This window comes from Mesoplodon densirostris, chromosome 16, assembly GCF_025265405.1.
Source record: "Mesoplodon densirostris isolate mMesDen1 chromosome 16, mMesDen1 primary haplotype, whole genome shotgun sequence".
Lineage (NCBI taxonomy): Eukaryota > Metazoa > Chordata > Mammalia > Artiodactyla > Ziphiidae > Mesoplodon > Mesoplodon densirostris.
The window spans coordinates 54,077,897-54,094,981 of record NC_082676.1 but is presented as its reverse complement, the minus strand read 5'-3'; the positions used below and the strand labels follow the sequence as shown (position 1 = coordinate 54,094,981).

At 48.8% G+C, this 17,085-nt stretch overlaps 1 protein-coding gene across 1 annotated transcript in view; it reads left to right on the top strand.

Moving 5' to 3' along the window:
* ABCC1 (ATP binding cassette subfamily C member 1) overlaps positions 1 to 17,085 on the top strand; it is a 136,090-nt gene that overhangs the window by 77,796 nt on the left and 41,209 nt on the right. The window contains exons 12-15 of the mRNA XM_060079349.1: positions 688 to 891; positions 11,149 to 11,295; positions 12,879 to 12,966; positions 15,718 to 15,793. Coding sequence (XP_059935332.1) covers positions 688 to 891; positions 11,149 to 11,295; positions 12,879 to 12,966; positions 15,718 to 15,793 — 515 coding nt within the window. The remainder of the gene's footprint in view (positions 1 to 687; positions 892 to 11,148; positions 11,296 to 12,878; positions 12,967 to 15,717; positions 15,794 to 17,085) is intronic.

The window sequence follows — 17,085 nt, the reverse complement described above, 5'->3', positions numbered from 1 at the left end:
TTAATAACTGGGCTTCTCTGGTGGCGCAGTGGTTGGGAGTCCGCCTGCTGATGCGGGGGACATGGGTTCGTGCCCCGGTCCGGGAAGATCCCACATGCCGCAGAGCGGCTGGGCCCGTGAGCCATGGCCGCTGAGCCTGCGTGTCCGGAGCCTGTGCTCCGCAATGGGAGAGGCCACGACAGTGAGAGGCCCGCGTACCGAAAAAAAAAAAAAATTAACAGCTGTGCAGCATGGGCACCCAAGTGGTCAGAACCAGTGCTGGCTGGTACAGAAACACTTCAGTATTTTAACAACCATGTACTGCCTGAAAAGCAATAAAGAAAATAAGAAAATGGAAGAAAAAAAATATCATCTCTCGATTTAGATCAGCAGAGTAGGGCATGTGCCCCTTCCTCCCTGGATACCTGTAAGGTTTTTCTTGCCTCTCTTCCTCCCTTCCGAATTTAAGAGGTTTCTCTGATGTCAAATTTAATGTGATTCGAAGCAGTTTTTTTTCCCTTGAAAAAAGAATCCCTTGGAGTGCTCTCAGGGTCAAGAGTTAGGGTCCATAGGGATTGCAGGCCAGCTTTCCCACCCCTAGGACGGCCCATTTTTAATAGGTGGGGTTGTTGAGTGTTGGTCTGATGCCAGGGCCAGAAGTGAGCAGCCAGCCCCCAGGTGTGGTATTGACTGCTCCTCTCTTCGAAGGTGGCCCACATGAAGAGCAAAGACAATCGGATTAAGCTGATGAATGAAATTCTCAATGGGATCAAAGTGCTAAAGCTTTACGCCTGGGAGCTGGCATTCAAAGACAAGGTACTGGCCATCAGGCAGGAGGAGCTGAAGGTGCTGAAGAAATCTGCCTACCTGGCCGCCGTGGGGACCTTCACCTGGGTCTGCACACCTTTCCTGGTGAGTGAAGCCAAGTTTATCCTGGCCCACATTGTTTGATGTTTTACTGTGTTGTCATGCCTAAATATTCTTCAGAAGTCACTGTTTCAGCAAGTCAACAAGGCCTTCTCCAACCACTCCTTTTTAATAGTGCTACTCCCACCTTTTGTTTTATTCACAGCATTTACAACTTCCAGCCCAGGGATACTCAAAGTAGCTAGTTCAGGAACTGTTGGTTACAGGTTCACGATAACATGAGAAGTTTGTGGTGGACTGTAAACTTCTGCTGTCTGCTTCCTTCATTGAGAAAGTTTTTTTTTTTTTAATTAATTAATTAATTCTATTTTTGGCTGCGTTGGGTCTTCGTTGCTCCATGCGGGCTTTCTCTAGTCGCGGCAAGCGGGGGCTACTCTTCGTTGTGGTGCGTGGGCTTCTCATTGTGGTGGCTTCTCTTGTGGTGGAGCACAGGCTCTAGGCGCCCGGGCTTCAGTAGTTGTGGCTCGCAGGCTCCAGAGTGCAGGCTCAGTAGTTGTGGTGCACAGGCTTAGTTGCTCCACGGCATGCGGGATCTTCCCAGACCGGGGCTTGAACCCATGTTCCCTGCATTGGCAGGTGGATTCTTAACCCCTGCGCCACCAGGGAAGTCCTGAGAAAGTCTTGCTAAGAAAAAAAAATGTCAGTGAACTACATGCGTGCTTGGTGCCATAGTTGAGCTACATTACGGTATCAGCTCCTTATCTACTGTCATCTGGTCACAAACTGTGGATTGGCAGTGACCTGTGGACCACACTTCAAGTGGCAATGCCAAACATACTCTGAAAGTCACTTATTATTTCATGAATTGTCTGCCTCTCTCCACTAGAATGTCAGCTCCAGGAGGGCAGGGATTTCTTCTGTTCACTGCTGTATCCTGGTGCCTAAAATGGTGCATAATAGGCGCTCAACAAATATTTGTCATTCACTGAAAAAAATTCAAACTGTACAGAAAGTTATGAAATGAAAAGTATATTGTCCTCCCCTCCATCTGTCCCTTTCCTCCAAAGTGACAGTTTTGTATGTCTTTTTAGGGAAAAAAATTATGCATATAGATATTTTTTAAATATTTGTAATATATTCAAATGGACTCATACTTACATGGTGTTCTAGACCTTTGGACTTGATATGTAACCTCTCAGTTCATGCATTCAGATCTGCTTCGTCTGTTTTAATGATGTATGCCTGTCCAGAGCATGGATGTGCTATAGTTGACTTAACCCATCTCTCATTGCTGCCCTTTTAGGCTGGTCCCTTTTCTTTGCAGTTATGACCCACACTGCCCTGGATGTTCCCATATGCATGTCTTGGGGTACTGTAATGGGTCTATCCCTAGCTGGCCAACTTTGAAAAGTTTAAAGACAGTAGTGTGAGTTAACTATTTTCCAAAGCTGGCCCCAAACCAGGAGACAGTATGGACTGTGGAAACCCTTTAAGCTCAGTTGACAGTTGAGCATGGTTATGGAGGACTTCAGATCATGCCCCCCGCCATGTTTATTTTTTCTCTCTGTCTTTGTATTATTAACTATGTCATTCTTTTTAAAAAATGTTGTGCTAATAAGTATTATTTAGCTATGTTGGCAAATATATATTCTTATGGGAAGTTCCTATGACTAAAACCACACATTTTCATAAATTAGAAACAGAATTTTCTGTTAGGCTACCATCCGCTTCATCACAGCCGAGTTGCAGGTGGAATGTTGAAGGAAACTTCTGCCTTTTCAGTGTTTGTCAAAGTGTATCCATTCTGACACTGGATTTTGTTAGGCTCAGCTTAATGTCTCGCAGAGTCTTAACCCGCACACAAGGCAGTGTGGTGGAAATCAGTGATGCTCAAACTTGTGTGGGCCTCCCAGTCACCTGGAGGGCTTGTTAATAAAATGCAGCTCACTGGGCCCCACTCAGAGTTTCAGATCCAGTCGGTCTAGGTGGGCCCTGAGCATTTGCATTTCTAACATGTTCCCAGGTGCTGCTGATGCTCTTGGTTTGGGATCCACACTTTGTCCTCAACAGTGGGGCCCATGGACCAGCAGCACCGGCATCACAGGGTTGCTTATTAGAAATGCAGATTCTCAGGCCTCACCCCAGACCAGGCTAAGACAGACCTGAGTATTAGCAATCTCCCCCTGGGTGATTAGTATGCACATTAAAGTTTGAGAAATGCTGGGGAAAAGGAGGAGTAAGCAAACATTTTCTGTATAGGACCAGCTAGCGAATATTTTGGGTGTTCTGAGCCGTGCGATCTCTGTTGCAACTGCTCATCTCTGCCGGTGTAGTGCAGGAGCGGCTGTGGATAACACGGAATGAATGGGTGTGGCCGTGTTCCTGTAAAAATTACTTTATAGACACTGAAATCTGAATTTTTTACACTCTTCATGTGTCATGAAATATTTTGTTTTTTTTGATCCTTTAAAAATATAAAATCCATCCTAAGCTCATGGGCCCAGACACAGATGGGTAGACCACAGGCCATAGTTGGCTGAGCCCTGGCTTAGAGGAATGGAATGTTTTGCTGAGAGTCAGGACCCCTGCTGAGTTCTCCTGCCAGCTCATGGTGTGACCTGCAGCGGTCATTTCACCTCCCTGCCTCTGGGTTTTTGAGCGTGAAAGATGAAGGGGTTAGGCCCCAGGGATGTGACATTCGGGCCCTGCCCTCCCCCACCCGCATACCACAGCAGACACCCCCGGTCTGTCGTGGTGCTCCCTCCCACGGAGTTACGTTCAAGCAACCCTCCAGGTGACCGCTGCCAATTGACTGGAGTTGGCCCAAGCAACGACATCTCTTAGCTGTTCTGAGATTCTGTGTTCCCTAAGATCCCCTCCAGCTCCCCTCCAGCGTTCCAGGCTGGAAGGGTCTGCTGCCTGATTCTTTTCATACTCCAGTCTCTCCAGCTTTCCTCAGGTCCTTAGCGACTCTCTTGGTTTTTTTCAAAAGTAAAAATATAAGACTGGATGGTATAGAGGATGTTCGTTCTATTTTTTTAAAACTGTTAAATAGTCTCTATGTATTAAATACAGCTGCTAAATAGTCCTTATTGTATATATGATACATTTAAATTTAAAAACAGAAAGTAATGCATTCGCATGGTAAAAATAGTTAAAGCTGTTCCAAAGAGGGTCTGCAGCTGAGTTTCTCAACCCCAGCGCTGCTGACATTTGGGACCCAATAATTCATTGTGTCTTTGTTGTGGTGCTGTCCTGTGCATTGTAGGATGCTTAGCAGCATCCCTGGCCTCTACCCACTAGATGCCAAGTGGTACCTCCCCCCCGCCACCTCCCCAGTTATGACAATCAGTTTTTTGGGGGGGGCGGGTAGGAGTTTATTAATTAATTAATTTATTTATTTTTGCTGTGTTGGGTCTTTGTTTCTGTGCGAGGGCTTTATCTAGTTGTGGCAAGCGGGGGCCACTCTTCATCGCAGTGCGCGGGCCTCTCACTATCGCGGCCTCTCTTGTTGCGGAGCACAGGCTCCAGACGCGCAGGCTCAGTAGTTGTGGCTCACGGGCCCAGTTGCTCCGCGGCATGTGGGATCCTCCCAGACCACGGCTCGAACCCGTGTCCCCTGCATTAGCAGGCAGATTCTCAAGCACTGCGCCACCAGGGAAGCCCATGACAATCAATTTTTGATTGTCTCCAAACATTGCCAAATGTCCCCCAGTTGAGAGCCACCAGTCTGTAGTGAAAGGCACTGCTCTTTTTCTCCGCAGACCTCCATCACCTAGCTTCCCTCTCCATACCGATTTCTTTTGTGTATTTCCAGAGAGAGCCTGCATGTATACCAGCATAACATTGACTATATGCAATAAATGTAATCAAACTTAAACATCTCTTTCATTTACTTTACTTTTATGCAAGTGATAGCAAGTCACACAGAAATTCAAGGCATTTGGATTGTATTTTTTAAAATAGGAAAAGATCTGCAGTCAGAAGGGTCAGGCAATAAGGTTTAGTCGGTGGGTTGTGTTACACTTAGGACGAAGGGGACCTTTCCCCCTTTCCCCGTAACCCTTTGCTCTGTACATCAGATCCTCTGACAAAACCTGCAGTTTCCAGCTTGTCACCCACACTGCTAACCCTTCCAATATCATCTTCTGCCCTGGCTTCCATTAGGAGGCCACAGCAAGAGATGCTTAAGAGTGGGACTGGCTTTTCTTGACCTTGAATTTGCCATTAAGTTTTTGGGTGATGATGGGCTTCCAGAGACGGTGTTGGTTCAGCTGTTTGGCATGAAACAGATGAGCCCAGGGGTCAGTCGGGGACCTTGGCCCTGACCGAGACACTGAAACCTCTGACTACATTAGGATAAAATATGTGGCCTTTGGTTCCCTTGGAAGGTGTTTGCGTGTGCTTTCCACTGGTGAATTCCTGCACTTCAAGGATGATGTGGTGTTTACCCACTGGTAGGTGTGATGGAAGACAGAGGCCTGGGGAGGTCAGGCAGGAATGGGGATGCCATGTGGCAGGATTGATGGGACTGTTTTTCTGGAATATAGAGCCTGGCATTTATCATGTCCTCATGTCCACCTAGTGCACTTTCCTAAAATAGCATCCCTGTCAGTATTTAACATTTGCTCTCTTGGAAGATTTGTGAGCTTCTTGCCTTCTCTGTGCCTTGTATGTCCGTCCCTTCTTTAGAATAATTATCATTCCATACGCTAATTACCTGTTGTGCAGTTCTCTGCTGACCAGAACATACATGGACCTTGTCTTTTTTTGCTTGTATCCCTAGAACATAGAGGACTTGGCAAATGGTACCCACTCACTAGGTGTATGTAGAGGAATGACTGACTAAATGAATGGACAGAAGATTTGAATAAACTGTATTAGTCAGGAACTATCTTGCAAGTGGCAGAAACCTAACGTAGGTCCACTAGAGTAAACAAACAAAAGGGAGGGCTTCCCTGGTGGCGCAGTGGTTGAGAGTCCGCCTGCCGATGCAGGGGACACGGGTTCGTGCCCTGGTCCTGGAAGATCCCACATACCGCGGAGCGGCTGGGCCCGTGAGCCATGGCCACTGAGCCTGCGCGTCCGGAGCCTGTGCTCCGCAACGGGAGAGGCCACAACAGTGAGAGGCCCGCGTACCGCAAAAAAAAGACAACAAAGGGGAGATTTTTGAGTCACAAAACTGAAAAGTCTAGGAAGGTGCTGGTTTTAAGCATGACTGGGGTTTCGGTTGTGGCTGGACCTAAGTGCTCCAGCGATAATTTTGGGTATAATTCCTCCTCTGTCTCCCAGCTCTGCTTTCTCCATGTGGTTTCTTTGTCAGATGGGAACTCGCCATGTGATTACAGTTGATTCTGTCATCTCAGTAACCGCAGTAACCATCCTCTTTTCCCATTAGTTCCTGCAAAGCTGTGGGTTTGAGTCTCATTAGTTGTGGTTGGCTGCATGCTTGTCCCTGAATCACTGGGGCCAGGGAGCAGGGATGCTTGGATTGGCCAGACCTGGGTCATGTGGCTTCTTTGGAGATTGGGGTCGGGTCCGGTATGGGCAGTTCATCTGTGGCTGAAGCTCATGGACTGAGGTTGGGGGAGGTTCAGCTCTCCACAGGAAAACTGATGTGTTGTTACCAGCAACAAGGGTGGATGCCGACCAGGCAGAAGGAACAGATGTCCTCATGGAGAGATGGCAGAGTTTTAGGGGTTGGGCTGGGGAAGTTGGTTCTGTCATTTGCCCCATTTCTCAGCATGGGGGGAGGCTCTTTTAGCACTTAGAGGTGGGCGGTAGTCTTCCTTGTTTGCGAAGGATTTTTCGCATCCTGGACCCTCACCCTTTATAAGGCTGTAGCAAACCCCAGCTCCCCGGCCACCTCCACACTCTTGCAGACACTCGTGCTAGAGAGACCCTGATGCATATATGTTCCCCACTAGACCATGTGTCTCAGGATCTCCAAGGCTGCCTCACACAGTGCCTGGTGCACAGTAGGTGCCCAATTAATAACTGATGGATGAATGAGTGACCTCTGCTTCCTGGAGAAGCGGATGATGTGGATCTGACGGGGGCCACACGATGCTTTTCCCTCTTAATGCGCTTCCTGTGCTGCCAGCAGCCACCCTATCAGTTGGGCCAGTGGAGCTGGGATATTCTGGTGGTGAGATGCCTGAGGCCTGATTTTCTCTGTTGCTGAAGAGACACCCTTGAGTGTGTGCTTTCTCGCCCTTGGGCAAATCCATCCACCTGCCTACCCATCCATCTACCTACCTCTCCATCCACCTGTCTACCCACCCATCCATCCACCCACCCACAAACATTTCCTGGGTATCTGCCATGATCCAGGTGCTGTCCTAGGCACTGATGATAGAGCAGTGAATACTAAAGACAATAATCCGCACGCTCATAGGGTGTTCATTCATTCTAACTGGGAGAGACAGATAATGCACACCAGGCATGATAAATATATAGTATGCTAAACTGTCATAAGTGCTATGGGAAGAAGAGGTTCTGGTGAGAGTGATAGGGAGGGCTTGCAGTTTTTAAATAGGATGATCATGGGACTTCCCTGGCGGTCCAGTGGTTAAGACTCTGTGCTTCCACTGCAGGGGGCACGGGTTCGATCCCTGGTCAGGGAACTAGGATCCCCCATTGCTGCACAGCGCAGCCAAAAAAAACCCCCAAAAAACAAACAACAACAAAAAAAGGGATGATAAGAGCCTTCACTGAGAAGGTGATACTTGAGTCTTAACCTAATGGTGGTCAGGGGCCTGACCAGGGAGAGGGAAGAGTGAGAGGCCCTGAGGCAGGACCGTGCTGCCCCAAAAAGGAATAATCGTGGAGGCAAGCGGGGCTGGAACAGAGGGAAGGAGGTGGGAGAGTGGTAGGAGAGGAGGGCACAAGAGTTCAGAAAAGGGACGTTTATGAATCAGGTGGCCCCTGAGCCTGAGTCAAGACTTTGGCTTCTATACTGAGTAAAATAGACTGATATTGGAGAGATTATTTTTTAAATTTATTATTATTTATTTTATTTTATTTTTGCGGTACGAGGGCCTCTCACTGCTGTGGCCTCTCCCGTTGCGGAGCACAGGCTCCGGACACGCGGGCCCAGCAGCCATGGCTCACAGGCCCAGCCGCTCCGCGGCATGTGGGATCTTCCCGGACCGGGGCACAAACCTGTGTCCCCTGCATCAGCAGGCGGACTCTCAACCACTGTGCCACCAGGGAAGCCCAAAAAACTTATTATTTTTATTGACATATAATTCACCACTTTTATGTGTACAGTTCAGTGGTGTTTAGTATATTCACAAGGTTGGGCAACCATCTCCACTGTCTAATTCCAGAGCACTTTCATCACCCCAGAAGGAAGCCCTGTACTTACTGGCAGTCACTCCCATCCCTCCTGTTCCCCGCCATCCCCGGGCACCCACTAATCTACCTTCTGTCTCTGTAGATTTTCCTTTTCTGGATATTTCATTTAAATGGAATCATATAACACGTGTGGCCTCTGTGTCTGTCTCCTTTTACTTAGCATCATGTTTTCTGGGTTCGTCCATGTCGTAGTGGCCGTCAGCACTTCATTCCTTTTTATGGCTAAATACTGTTCCTCTGCGTGGATGTGTTTAGAGAGTTTTGAGTGTGGAGAATCTCTGGCTAAGAGGCAGGTACGTCATCACTACCTGGAGGAGGGGACCTGTGTGTGCAGCCATCCCAGGGATCGGGTGTCAGTGGCTTTTTGAGCATCTAACCTCCCTCTTGGCCAAGGATCCTGGAAAATTTCTGTGTCTTCCCTCAGGGTCACCTTGCTCGTTAATGTCAGAACCAGAACAGGAACCAGCTCTGCTTTCCAGTGCCTTGTTCTTGGGACCCAGTTAATAGACTCTTTGGAAAAATAGTCCAAGGAGTTTGGACCAAGTCCTGAAACAAGAAATAAAACAGCCACCATCTACTGCATTTTACTGTGTGCCAGGCACAGGGCTAAGCACTCTGCACAAGTGCCTGATTCCTTGCTGCCAGAAGCCCTGTGAATACGTATCATTATCCCCATTTTATAGATGGAAAAACAGAGGCTCCTTTGGAGAGCTGAGGTGACATCACAGTTCAGGGTCACACAGCTGATAAACAGGCAGAGCTTATGGATTTAATTTTTAAGATGTAGGACCTTTTAATAGGTAACAAAGAAATGAGGCAGCTGAGACCCTGTAAATACCCTGGACCTCATCCACACCAGAACCTTGGCCACTCCGCAGTCTCCTGATTGCCGGACATCTGCCCTGAGCTCAAGACTGAGGTCCTGGTGTGGAAAAAAAGGAACACTCTTGCACTGCTGGTGGGAATGTGAATTGGTACAGCCACTATGGAGAACAGTATGGAGGTTCCTTAAAAAACTACAAATAGAACTACCATATGACCCAGCAATCCCACTACTGGGCATATACCCTGAGAACACCATAATTCAAAGAGAGTCATGTACCAAAATGTTCATTGCAGCTCTATGTACAATAGCCCGGAGATGGAAACAACCTAAGTGTCCATCATCGGATGAGTGGATAAAGAAGATGTGGCACATATATACAATGGAATATTACTCAGCCATAAAAAGAAACAAAATTGAGCTATTTGTAATGAGGTGGATAGACCTAGAGTCTGTCATACAGAGTGAAGTAAGTCAGAAAGAGAAAGACAAATACCGTATGCTAACACATATATATGGAATTTAAGAAAAAGAATGTCATGAAGAACCTAGGGGTAAGACAGGAATAAAGACACAGACCTACTAGAGAATGGACTTGAGGATATGGGGAGGGGGAAGGGTAAGCTGTGACAAAGCGAGAGAGTGGCAGGGACATATATACACTACCAAACGTAAAATAGATAGCTAGTGGGAAGCAGCCGCATGGCACAGGGAGATCAGCTCGGTGCTGCTTTGTAACCACCTAGAGGGGTGGGATAGGGAGGGTGGGAGGGAGGGAGACGCAAAAGGGAGGGGATATGGGAACATATGTATATGTATAACTGATTCATTTTGTTATAAAGCAAAAACTAATACACCATTGTAAAGCAATTATACTCCAATTAAGATAAAAAAAAAAAAGAATGAGGTCGGGGCAATTTGTTTACCGTAGGGAAAGCCTTTAATGGCTCTTGGCGCCTGGGACTAGCATGGGGTAGAGACTTTTGCCCATCTGCTAGGGTGCACGGTTTTCCAGATTGCTTTGGTGGTGTATACCAGGTGATCTCAGGGGTGATGTTATTAGCCTCCTCCGGCAACACCTGGCACTGCTCCGGGGGCCAACAGGTGGGCGGGGCATGGAGATCCATCTGTTGATCTTTCCCTCCTCCGCCGCGCAGCCCAGCCTTGGACTGTGCAGGGTCCTTCCTTTTTTCTGGCGAGGGAGGTGAGGTGCTGCTGTCCCAGACAAGCGAACCTAATTCCGATTACCTAGGAATTGAAATCCCAGGCCCCACTGCGAGGCTTAAGGCACGTCTGACTCTGTGGGGAAGGGAGTAGCCTTCGGGGGGCCCTTGGCTGTTTGGTTTCCTTTTTTTTTTCTTTTTCTTTCTTTCTTTTTTTGAAAACCTATGTTCCTTTCCTGGGGGTATAAAACCCTATACCCTGAGCTGGAAGGAGCTTTCAACAGTAGCACGAATCCTCCACATCCATTTCACTGATGAGATGTTGGAGGCATGGGGAGAGGAGGTGACTTACATGAGGTCTCGGTGCTCCTATGTGCCCGGGGTCATTCTAGCCCCTGAGGATACAGCCGTGTACAAAGGTCCTTGCCTTTGTGGAGTCTGCATTTCACACTGCAGAGACAGACAATAAATACCTATAATCTTACAGTGTAAGGTAGTGATAGGTGTTATGAAGAAAAATAAACCAGGATAAAAGGATGGAGGGAAGTAGCAGGGCTGTTTGGGGTAGGGCAGCCTCTTGGAACGGGAAGAGGGAGTAACCAGGCCACTGTCTGGATAGGAAGGTCGTTTCGGGCAGAGGGAACTGCAAGAACAAAGATCCGGAGGTGGGATTATGTTTCGTGATGTTGAGGGACCCTGAGAATGCCATCCGGTGTCCCACGGAGAATGTTGGTGGGAATGGCCCGGACTTTTGGCTTCTGGTCATTGGTTTATCCAGTTCATTCTCTGGGTGTTTAGTGAGCGCCTGCTGTGTGCTAGACACTGTTTGGGCATTTCTGCTGCCTCCAGAGGCCAGTCGTCAGCCCCTGCAACTCACACCAGGAGGCTGGAGCAACTTCCCCGGGCGCGTGTCACTGCTTCTGTGACTGGGACTCTGACTTGGCCTTCTGCTTGCAGGTGGCCTTGTGTACGTTTGCTGTCTACGTGACCATTGACAAGAACAACATCCTGGATGCCCAGAAGGCCTTCGTGTCCTTGGCCTTGTTCAACATCCTTCGCTTCCCCCTGAATATTCTCCCCATGGTCATCAGCAGCATCGTGCAGGTACAGGCGAGGCTGGGGAACTTCAGAGAGGGGGGTCTCTGGGGGAAACAAAGCAAAAGGGCATGAAAATGCCCCTGGATGCAGCTCCCTCTGTGCAACCCGTCCCACTGTGGCCGGGGGGCTTTTCAAGGCCCAGACTAGTGGCCTTGGTACTTTTTTGGTCCTGCCCCAAAGAGAGACATACGTTTTACTTCTCGACGCACACTCGAGTGTATGAAACCAGTTATTGCAGCGAGGCTGTCCTAAGCTCTGCAAGATTCTTCCTGAAACATCTGATCCTCCTCTATTCTGATCGAGTCTGTTCCACCCTGCCCTACCTTATCCTGTTCTGTTTCTTCAAAAAATGCAGCTTTTGACCCACTAAATTGGTTTTGCAACCCATTCACGGGCCTTGGCTCACCATTTGAGAAACCCCAGCTGGCCCCCCTAGAATCCCCCCAGTCCCAGCAGTGGTTCTGTAACGAGAGGGAACCGCTCAGTCACACTTGCACCATCTGGAGCTCCTGCACTTTGCTGCCGGCAGCATTTCTCACACTCTTCTCCCTAGCCTTGCACATTTTCCCGTGAAAACCCTTTTCTTAGCCACATAGACACATTAAGATTAAGATTTGGTTGTACAAGCCCTGGTCAAGGTTTTTTAAAAAAAATAAGCAAGTAAAACCCCTTCGTATTACGAACAATTTCAAATATACACAGAAGTGGAGCGAGTAGCATGAGAATGCTGTGTGCCTGTCACCCAGATTCAACATTTTGCCACAGTTACTTTGTCTAATCGTTTTCTGTCTTCCTTCTTCCCTTAATTCCTTTCTCTCTTTGCCGAAGAATTTTAAAGCAAATCACAGACCTCTTGGCATTTCACCCATAAATACTTCAGCATGAATTTCTTCTTACATAAGTATAACACCATTATCATACCTAACAAAATTAACAGTAATCTCTTAATACCCAGTTCATATTAAAATTTTTTGGATTATCTCAGAAATGTCCTTACCATTGGGCTGTTTGTATCAGGACCTTTGCTTTTTTTTAAATATATTTTTGTAGAACCATAATTCACATTGTGTTCACGTGTGCAGTGTGGTGACTGGATCCTTGGATATGTTGCTATACAGTTATCGCCATAGTGTCAGCTACACTCCTGTCACGTGCCACAATTATCATTTCTTTTTTTGTGGGGGGGAACCATTAAGTTCTAGTCTCTTAGCAACTTTCAAGTTTATTATACAGTATTGTTGGCCGTAACCACCGTGCCATGCATTCGATCTCCAGGATACATTTATCTCTGAGTCGCAGGTTTGTCTTAAACGGGGCCATTGCCTTCGGTTGTTTCTTAGGTCCCTTGTCAGCTATGATAGTCCCCCGCCGTCTTTTTTAATACCGGTTGTGGGCTTTTAAAGGAAAGCAAACAAGAACCAAAACCCTTTTTGTTTTTTATTCTAAGGTGTAGGCACTGCAGAACCTTCAGAAATAAGGGAGGATGTGGGCCCCTCTGCACCCAGAGGAAACCACTGTAAGTTAGCCTCGGTCTGTTTTGCAGAGACGTTTTTCAAAATAACTACACCTTGTCGTTGCTTTCTGTGTAGGCGAGTGTCTCCCTCAAGCGCCTCAGGATCTTCCTCTCCCACGAGGAGCTGGAGCCCGACAGCATCCAGCGATGGCCCATCAAAGACGGTGTGTCCTAGGAGAGTGGGCGGACGCGGGGTCTTACCTAGTCTTCCCAGGAGGGTGAACTTGCACTTCTGTTATCTTGCTTTCTTGCTCAGAGGCAGCCTCCCTGGGCGAGGTCCACCCCTGAGGGCCGGGTTCCAGGGCCTGGGCTTTGATTCCGTACTGGGCAGATGGACGGGCAAATCAAGGATGTTGGAGATTGACCAACCCCCTACCCCCACTAGCTGTGCAGCCTTGGGAAGGTCACTTCAGTGCTCTGAGCCTCACTTTCCCCACCTGGGCAATGGAAATGAAGGTGCCTTTCTTTGGCTGGGTGTTACATGGATTTTTATTGGTAGGTTTGTTTATTTTATAGCTTATTAATTTATCCTTTCCCAGTCAACCCCCCTGAGCAGGGATTTCCAGGCACTTAATAATAAATATTAATAGCACTAATGGTAGTGACCACTTTGCTGAAATGACACTCCCGCCATGCGCGTCCCATCCTGAGGATGTCACCGTACTCCCCGTCCATTGCTCACTGCAGCTCAAGGAGAGGGGCCCCCACCTACAGATGAGGAGACTCACCTGGGTAACTCGCACGGCCAATAAGAAGTAGAGTCAGGATTCACACCTGCAGCCTGTCAGCAGAATCTGTGCTCTCACCCACTGTAGAGCATCTCTGCACTGAGATTTATTGAGCACCTACTATGTGTCAGTCATTGTTCTAAGGACTCTCTGTTTTGCTCACAGCCCTGTGAGGTTGATCCCATTATCAATCCCATTTTACAGATGAGGAAAGTGAGGCACAGAGAAGTTAAGTAACTTGCCTATGGTTCTCCAGCTAGGAAGTGGCAGCACGGGGATTTGAACCCACACAGTCTGGCTCCCGAGCCCAATAGATATGGTCAGAAGAATGAATGTGTGTATATATTGGTAATAATGTGTGAGCGGTGCCTGGCACCTAGCAGGCATTCAGATGCCCTCAGTGACATGAAAACACCCAGCACAGTGCCTACCAAACAAAGATCATGGTGGTCGTTCCTTCACCAGTATGTGTGAGAGGCGATCGGTCTGGGGGCCGGGTTCCTCAGCCTCAGTACCACCGACATTTGGGGCAAGATCACTTTGCTGCGGGGGCGTCCTGTGCATTATAGGATGTTGAGCAGCACCCCTGGCCTCTACCCACTAGAGGCCAGTAGCACCCACCCCAGTTTTGGCAACTAAAAATGTCCCCAGACATCATGTCCCTTGGGGGTCAAAGTCACCCTGAGTTGAGAACCACTGCTCGCTGGAATCTCCCTCCCGATGTCCCTGGCCCGTGGTCGTCCAGTTTCTGCTGTGTGAGGACTGAGTCACTCCCCCCTTCTCTCTCTCTCTCTCTCTCTCTCTCTCTCTCTCTCTCTCTCTCTCTCTCTCTCTCTCTCACACACACACACACACACACACACACACACACACACCACACACACACACACACACACACACACACACACCCCAGAATGATGCCATCTACCAGGGTCAAATTTCCCTGCATAACACAGGGCTGAAATCTGGGGCAGCCGAGGAGGTTTCGAGCTCTTCACGTTGTTCACAGCTCACTACAGGAGTCGCATTGGAAAACCCCTGGGCCTCAGCCCAGGCCTCAGCCCCACTTCCTGCCCTGACGGCAGTCTCCCAAGCGGTTAGACTTTATGTTTACCCACATTCTCTGGGTGCCAGGCGGGGCCCCCTTTGCAGCTCCGGGCCACGTCTTGCAGCCTCTAGCTTGACCGACTCAAGTGGCTTTTCTTAAATTCCTTTAATAGCACCTTCCAGCTTCCTCCTTGTTCTCTGTTTCAGGGGGGTGATGGGGGAGGGGGAGGTTAAGTTAGGTTAACCAGTTACTTCCTCTCTCCACAGTTTTTGTTTCTTCGATGGGTGGGGGAATTTATTTCTTCATTTGACAACTTGAAAACACCCCCATCTTCTCTCTAGATGGTTTTAAGTTGGCTCATAATTGAGTCAAAAGTTGTTTTTGTAAGTGAGGGGCATGGAGTAAAAAGAAAATAAGGGGAGCAAAAGTAGATGAAGGCAGAGGTGCTAGAATCACAGAGGGTCCATAAAACGCAGGCTTCGTCTTAAGCACCGTCGCCTCCTCTGTCACGATTCCCGACTTCCTGTTCCATCCCTGAGTTTGCACAGTTTACAGTTGCCTGTGTTTTAGGAAGACTGGCTTGCTGTGATGTGAGCAGGGTGGCTGGAGGGAGCGGGGGAGAGGGGGCGATGCAGGGAGGTGAGTTAGGAGGCTGCCCTGGAATCCAGGAGTTTCAGGGCAAAGGACCCCGCTTTGAACATAAAGGAGGGGCCCCAGCGGTGTAGTGAGGGCCCTGGGCCAGCCCAAGCTGATGGACAGGCATCTGCATGAGGGCACTGCTTGTGCCCCGTGACCTTGGCTTCTTTACGACCCACCCAGCCAGAGCTGCCGGAACCTCCCAAGACTGAGGGAGGCCCCCAGGGGTCCCCCGACCTTTCCAGATGGTGCAGCCTCCTGTCTTTCAAAGGCAGAGCCCTCTCGTGGTTTACTGCTGCTCTCTGGGTCTGAGGCCGCCTGCAGAGCTGCTGGTTGAAGTTCTTTAGAAACAGTGACTGATGTAACCAGATAATGCCTAGCGTGAGTGGCTAGCAGCTGGAGTTGAACCACTTGATTAGGAAAAGCAAAAAGTAAGAGCCTGCTGTTCACGCTCAGGCCGTGGCTTCATCTACTCCTGACATACTGTCTCTGGTGCTTTCCAGCTGGGGCCACAGACAGCATCACCGTGAAGAATGCCACGTTCACTTGGGCCAGGAGCGACCCTCCCACGCTGCATGGGTAAGTGGGACGTGGAGAAAGCCACAGGGCTCTGGGCAAACACAAGTTTGAATTCCAGCTACGCTCCAGCTCTGTTACCCTGAATAGGTCACTGCCTTTCTGAGCCTCAGTTTCACTCGTCTGTCAGATAGATCCAGTCACACCTGCTTGGGCTTCAGGGAGAAGCAGCTGAGAGTGTGCCTGGCTCAGAGAGTTCCCTCAGACTGTATGGGGCAGAAACCTTGTACAGATAGCGGATAGGTTTAGGCAACAAAGGGAAATTTCTGGTTCACGTAACTGAGAAGGTTCCCTTTCAGGGACATGGATCCAGGGGCTCAGACAATGCCATCAGGACTCTCTCCATCTTGTCTTTGTTCCCCTTCCATCTGTGCTGCTTCCTTTTCAGATGTCCTCTCCCCTCATCATCCAGATGGCCCCCATTGACTCTAAGTGCCCCTCCTACCTCATCAGGAGACCCACTTGCCCCTTATTGGCCCAAGTTGGGTTATGTGCCCCTCCCTGAGCCAGTCACTGTGCCAGAAGAGGCTGAGTGCACTGATTGGCTAGGCTGGGGCTGAGGTTGTGATGCCGCCACTGGCGGCAGGAAGCCTCGGGTCAGCTGAAAAGAATGCTTGTCCACTCACATTTGCTATCAGGATGGATTGTTCTCCATCCTCTCCAAGGTCCCCCAGCTGCCTGGCTTACCCTTTCTCACACCATTTCCACATCTGGGACCCTGCCCACCCCAGTCCTTATTTTTCCAAATCATAGGATCCAGGGAATTGACCTGATTCCCTGGGTAACTTGTCAATTGCCTCTGATTTCTTTCTGACTGGAGGCCTTGCCCAGGGGCTCTTTTAAGCCTCCTTAAGGCGTCCCCCAAACACAGGGCCACATGGGACATTTTTAGGGGCCAGGTTTATCCTCCATGCCCCTAAATAATTGCTCTCTTAACTGGGTAGCCAAATTACTGCTGTATTTTATCTGGGGACATGGGGAGGGGCAAGGGTCAAACTCTCCAGAGAAAAGAATCTGTGTTAACACCTCCCTTGATGGGACTGCTTGTTTAGGAAGTTCTTTCTTGTGTCTAACTTACCTTCTGCCTGCTTCAATTTTAGCTTTTCTCTCTAGCCCTGCTTCACAACGAAATAGTCTGTACCTGTGCCCCCATCCCTGCCTCCATCCTTCCAGTCTCAAAGACCTTACCTTCTTGTTCCAGTCACCCTTCCTCACCCCTTGAATCCCCCACAAATTTCTCCATCCAAACCTTTTTTCTCCTCAGCCTATAAAATACTCCTGTCTCGCCTGGACGA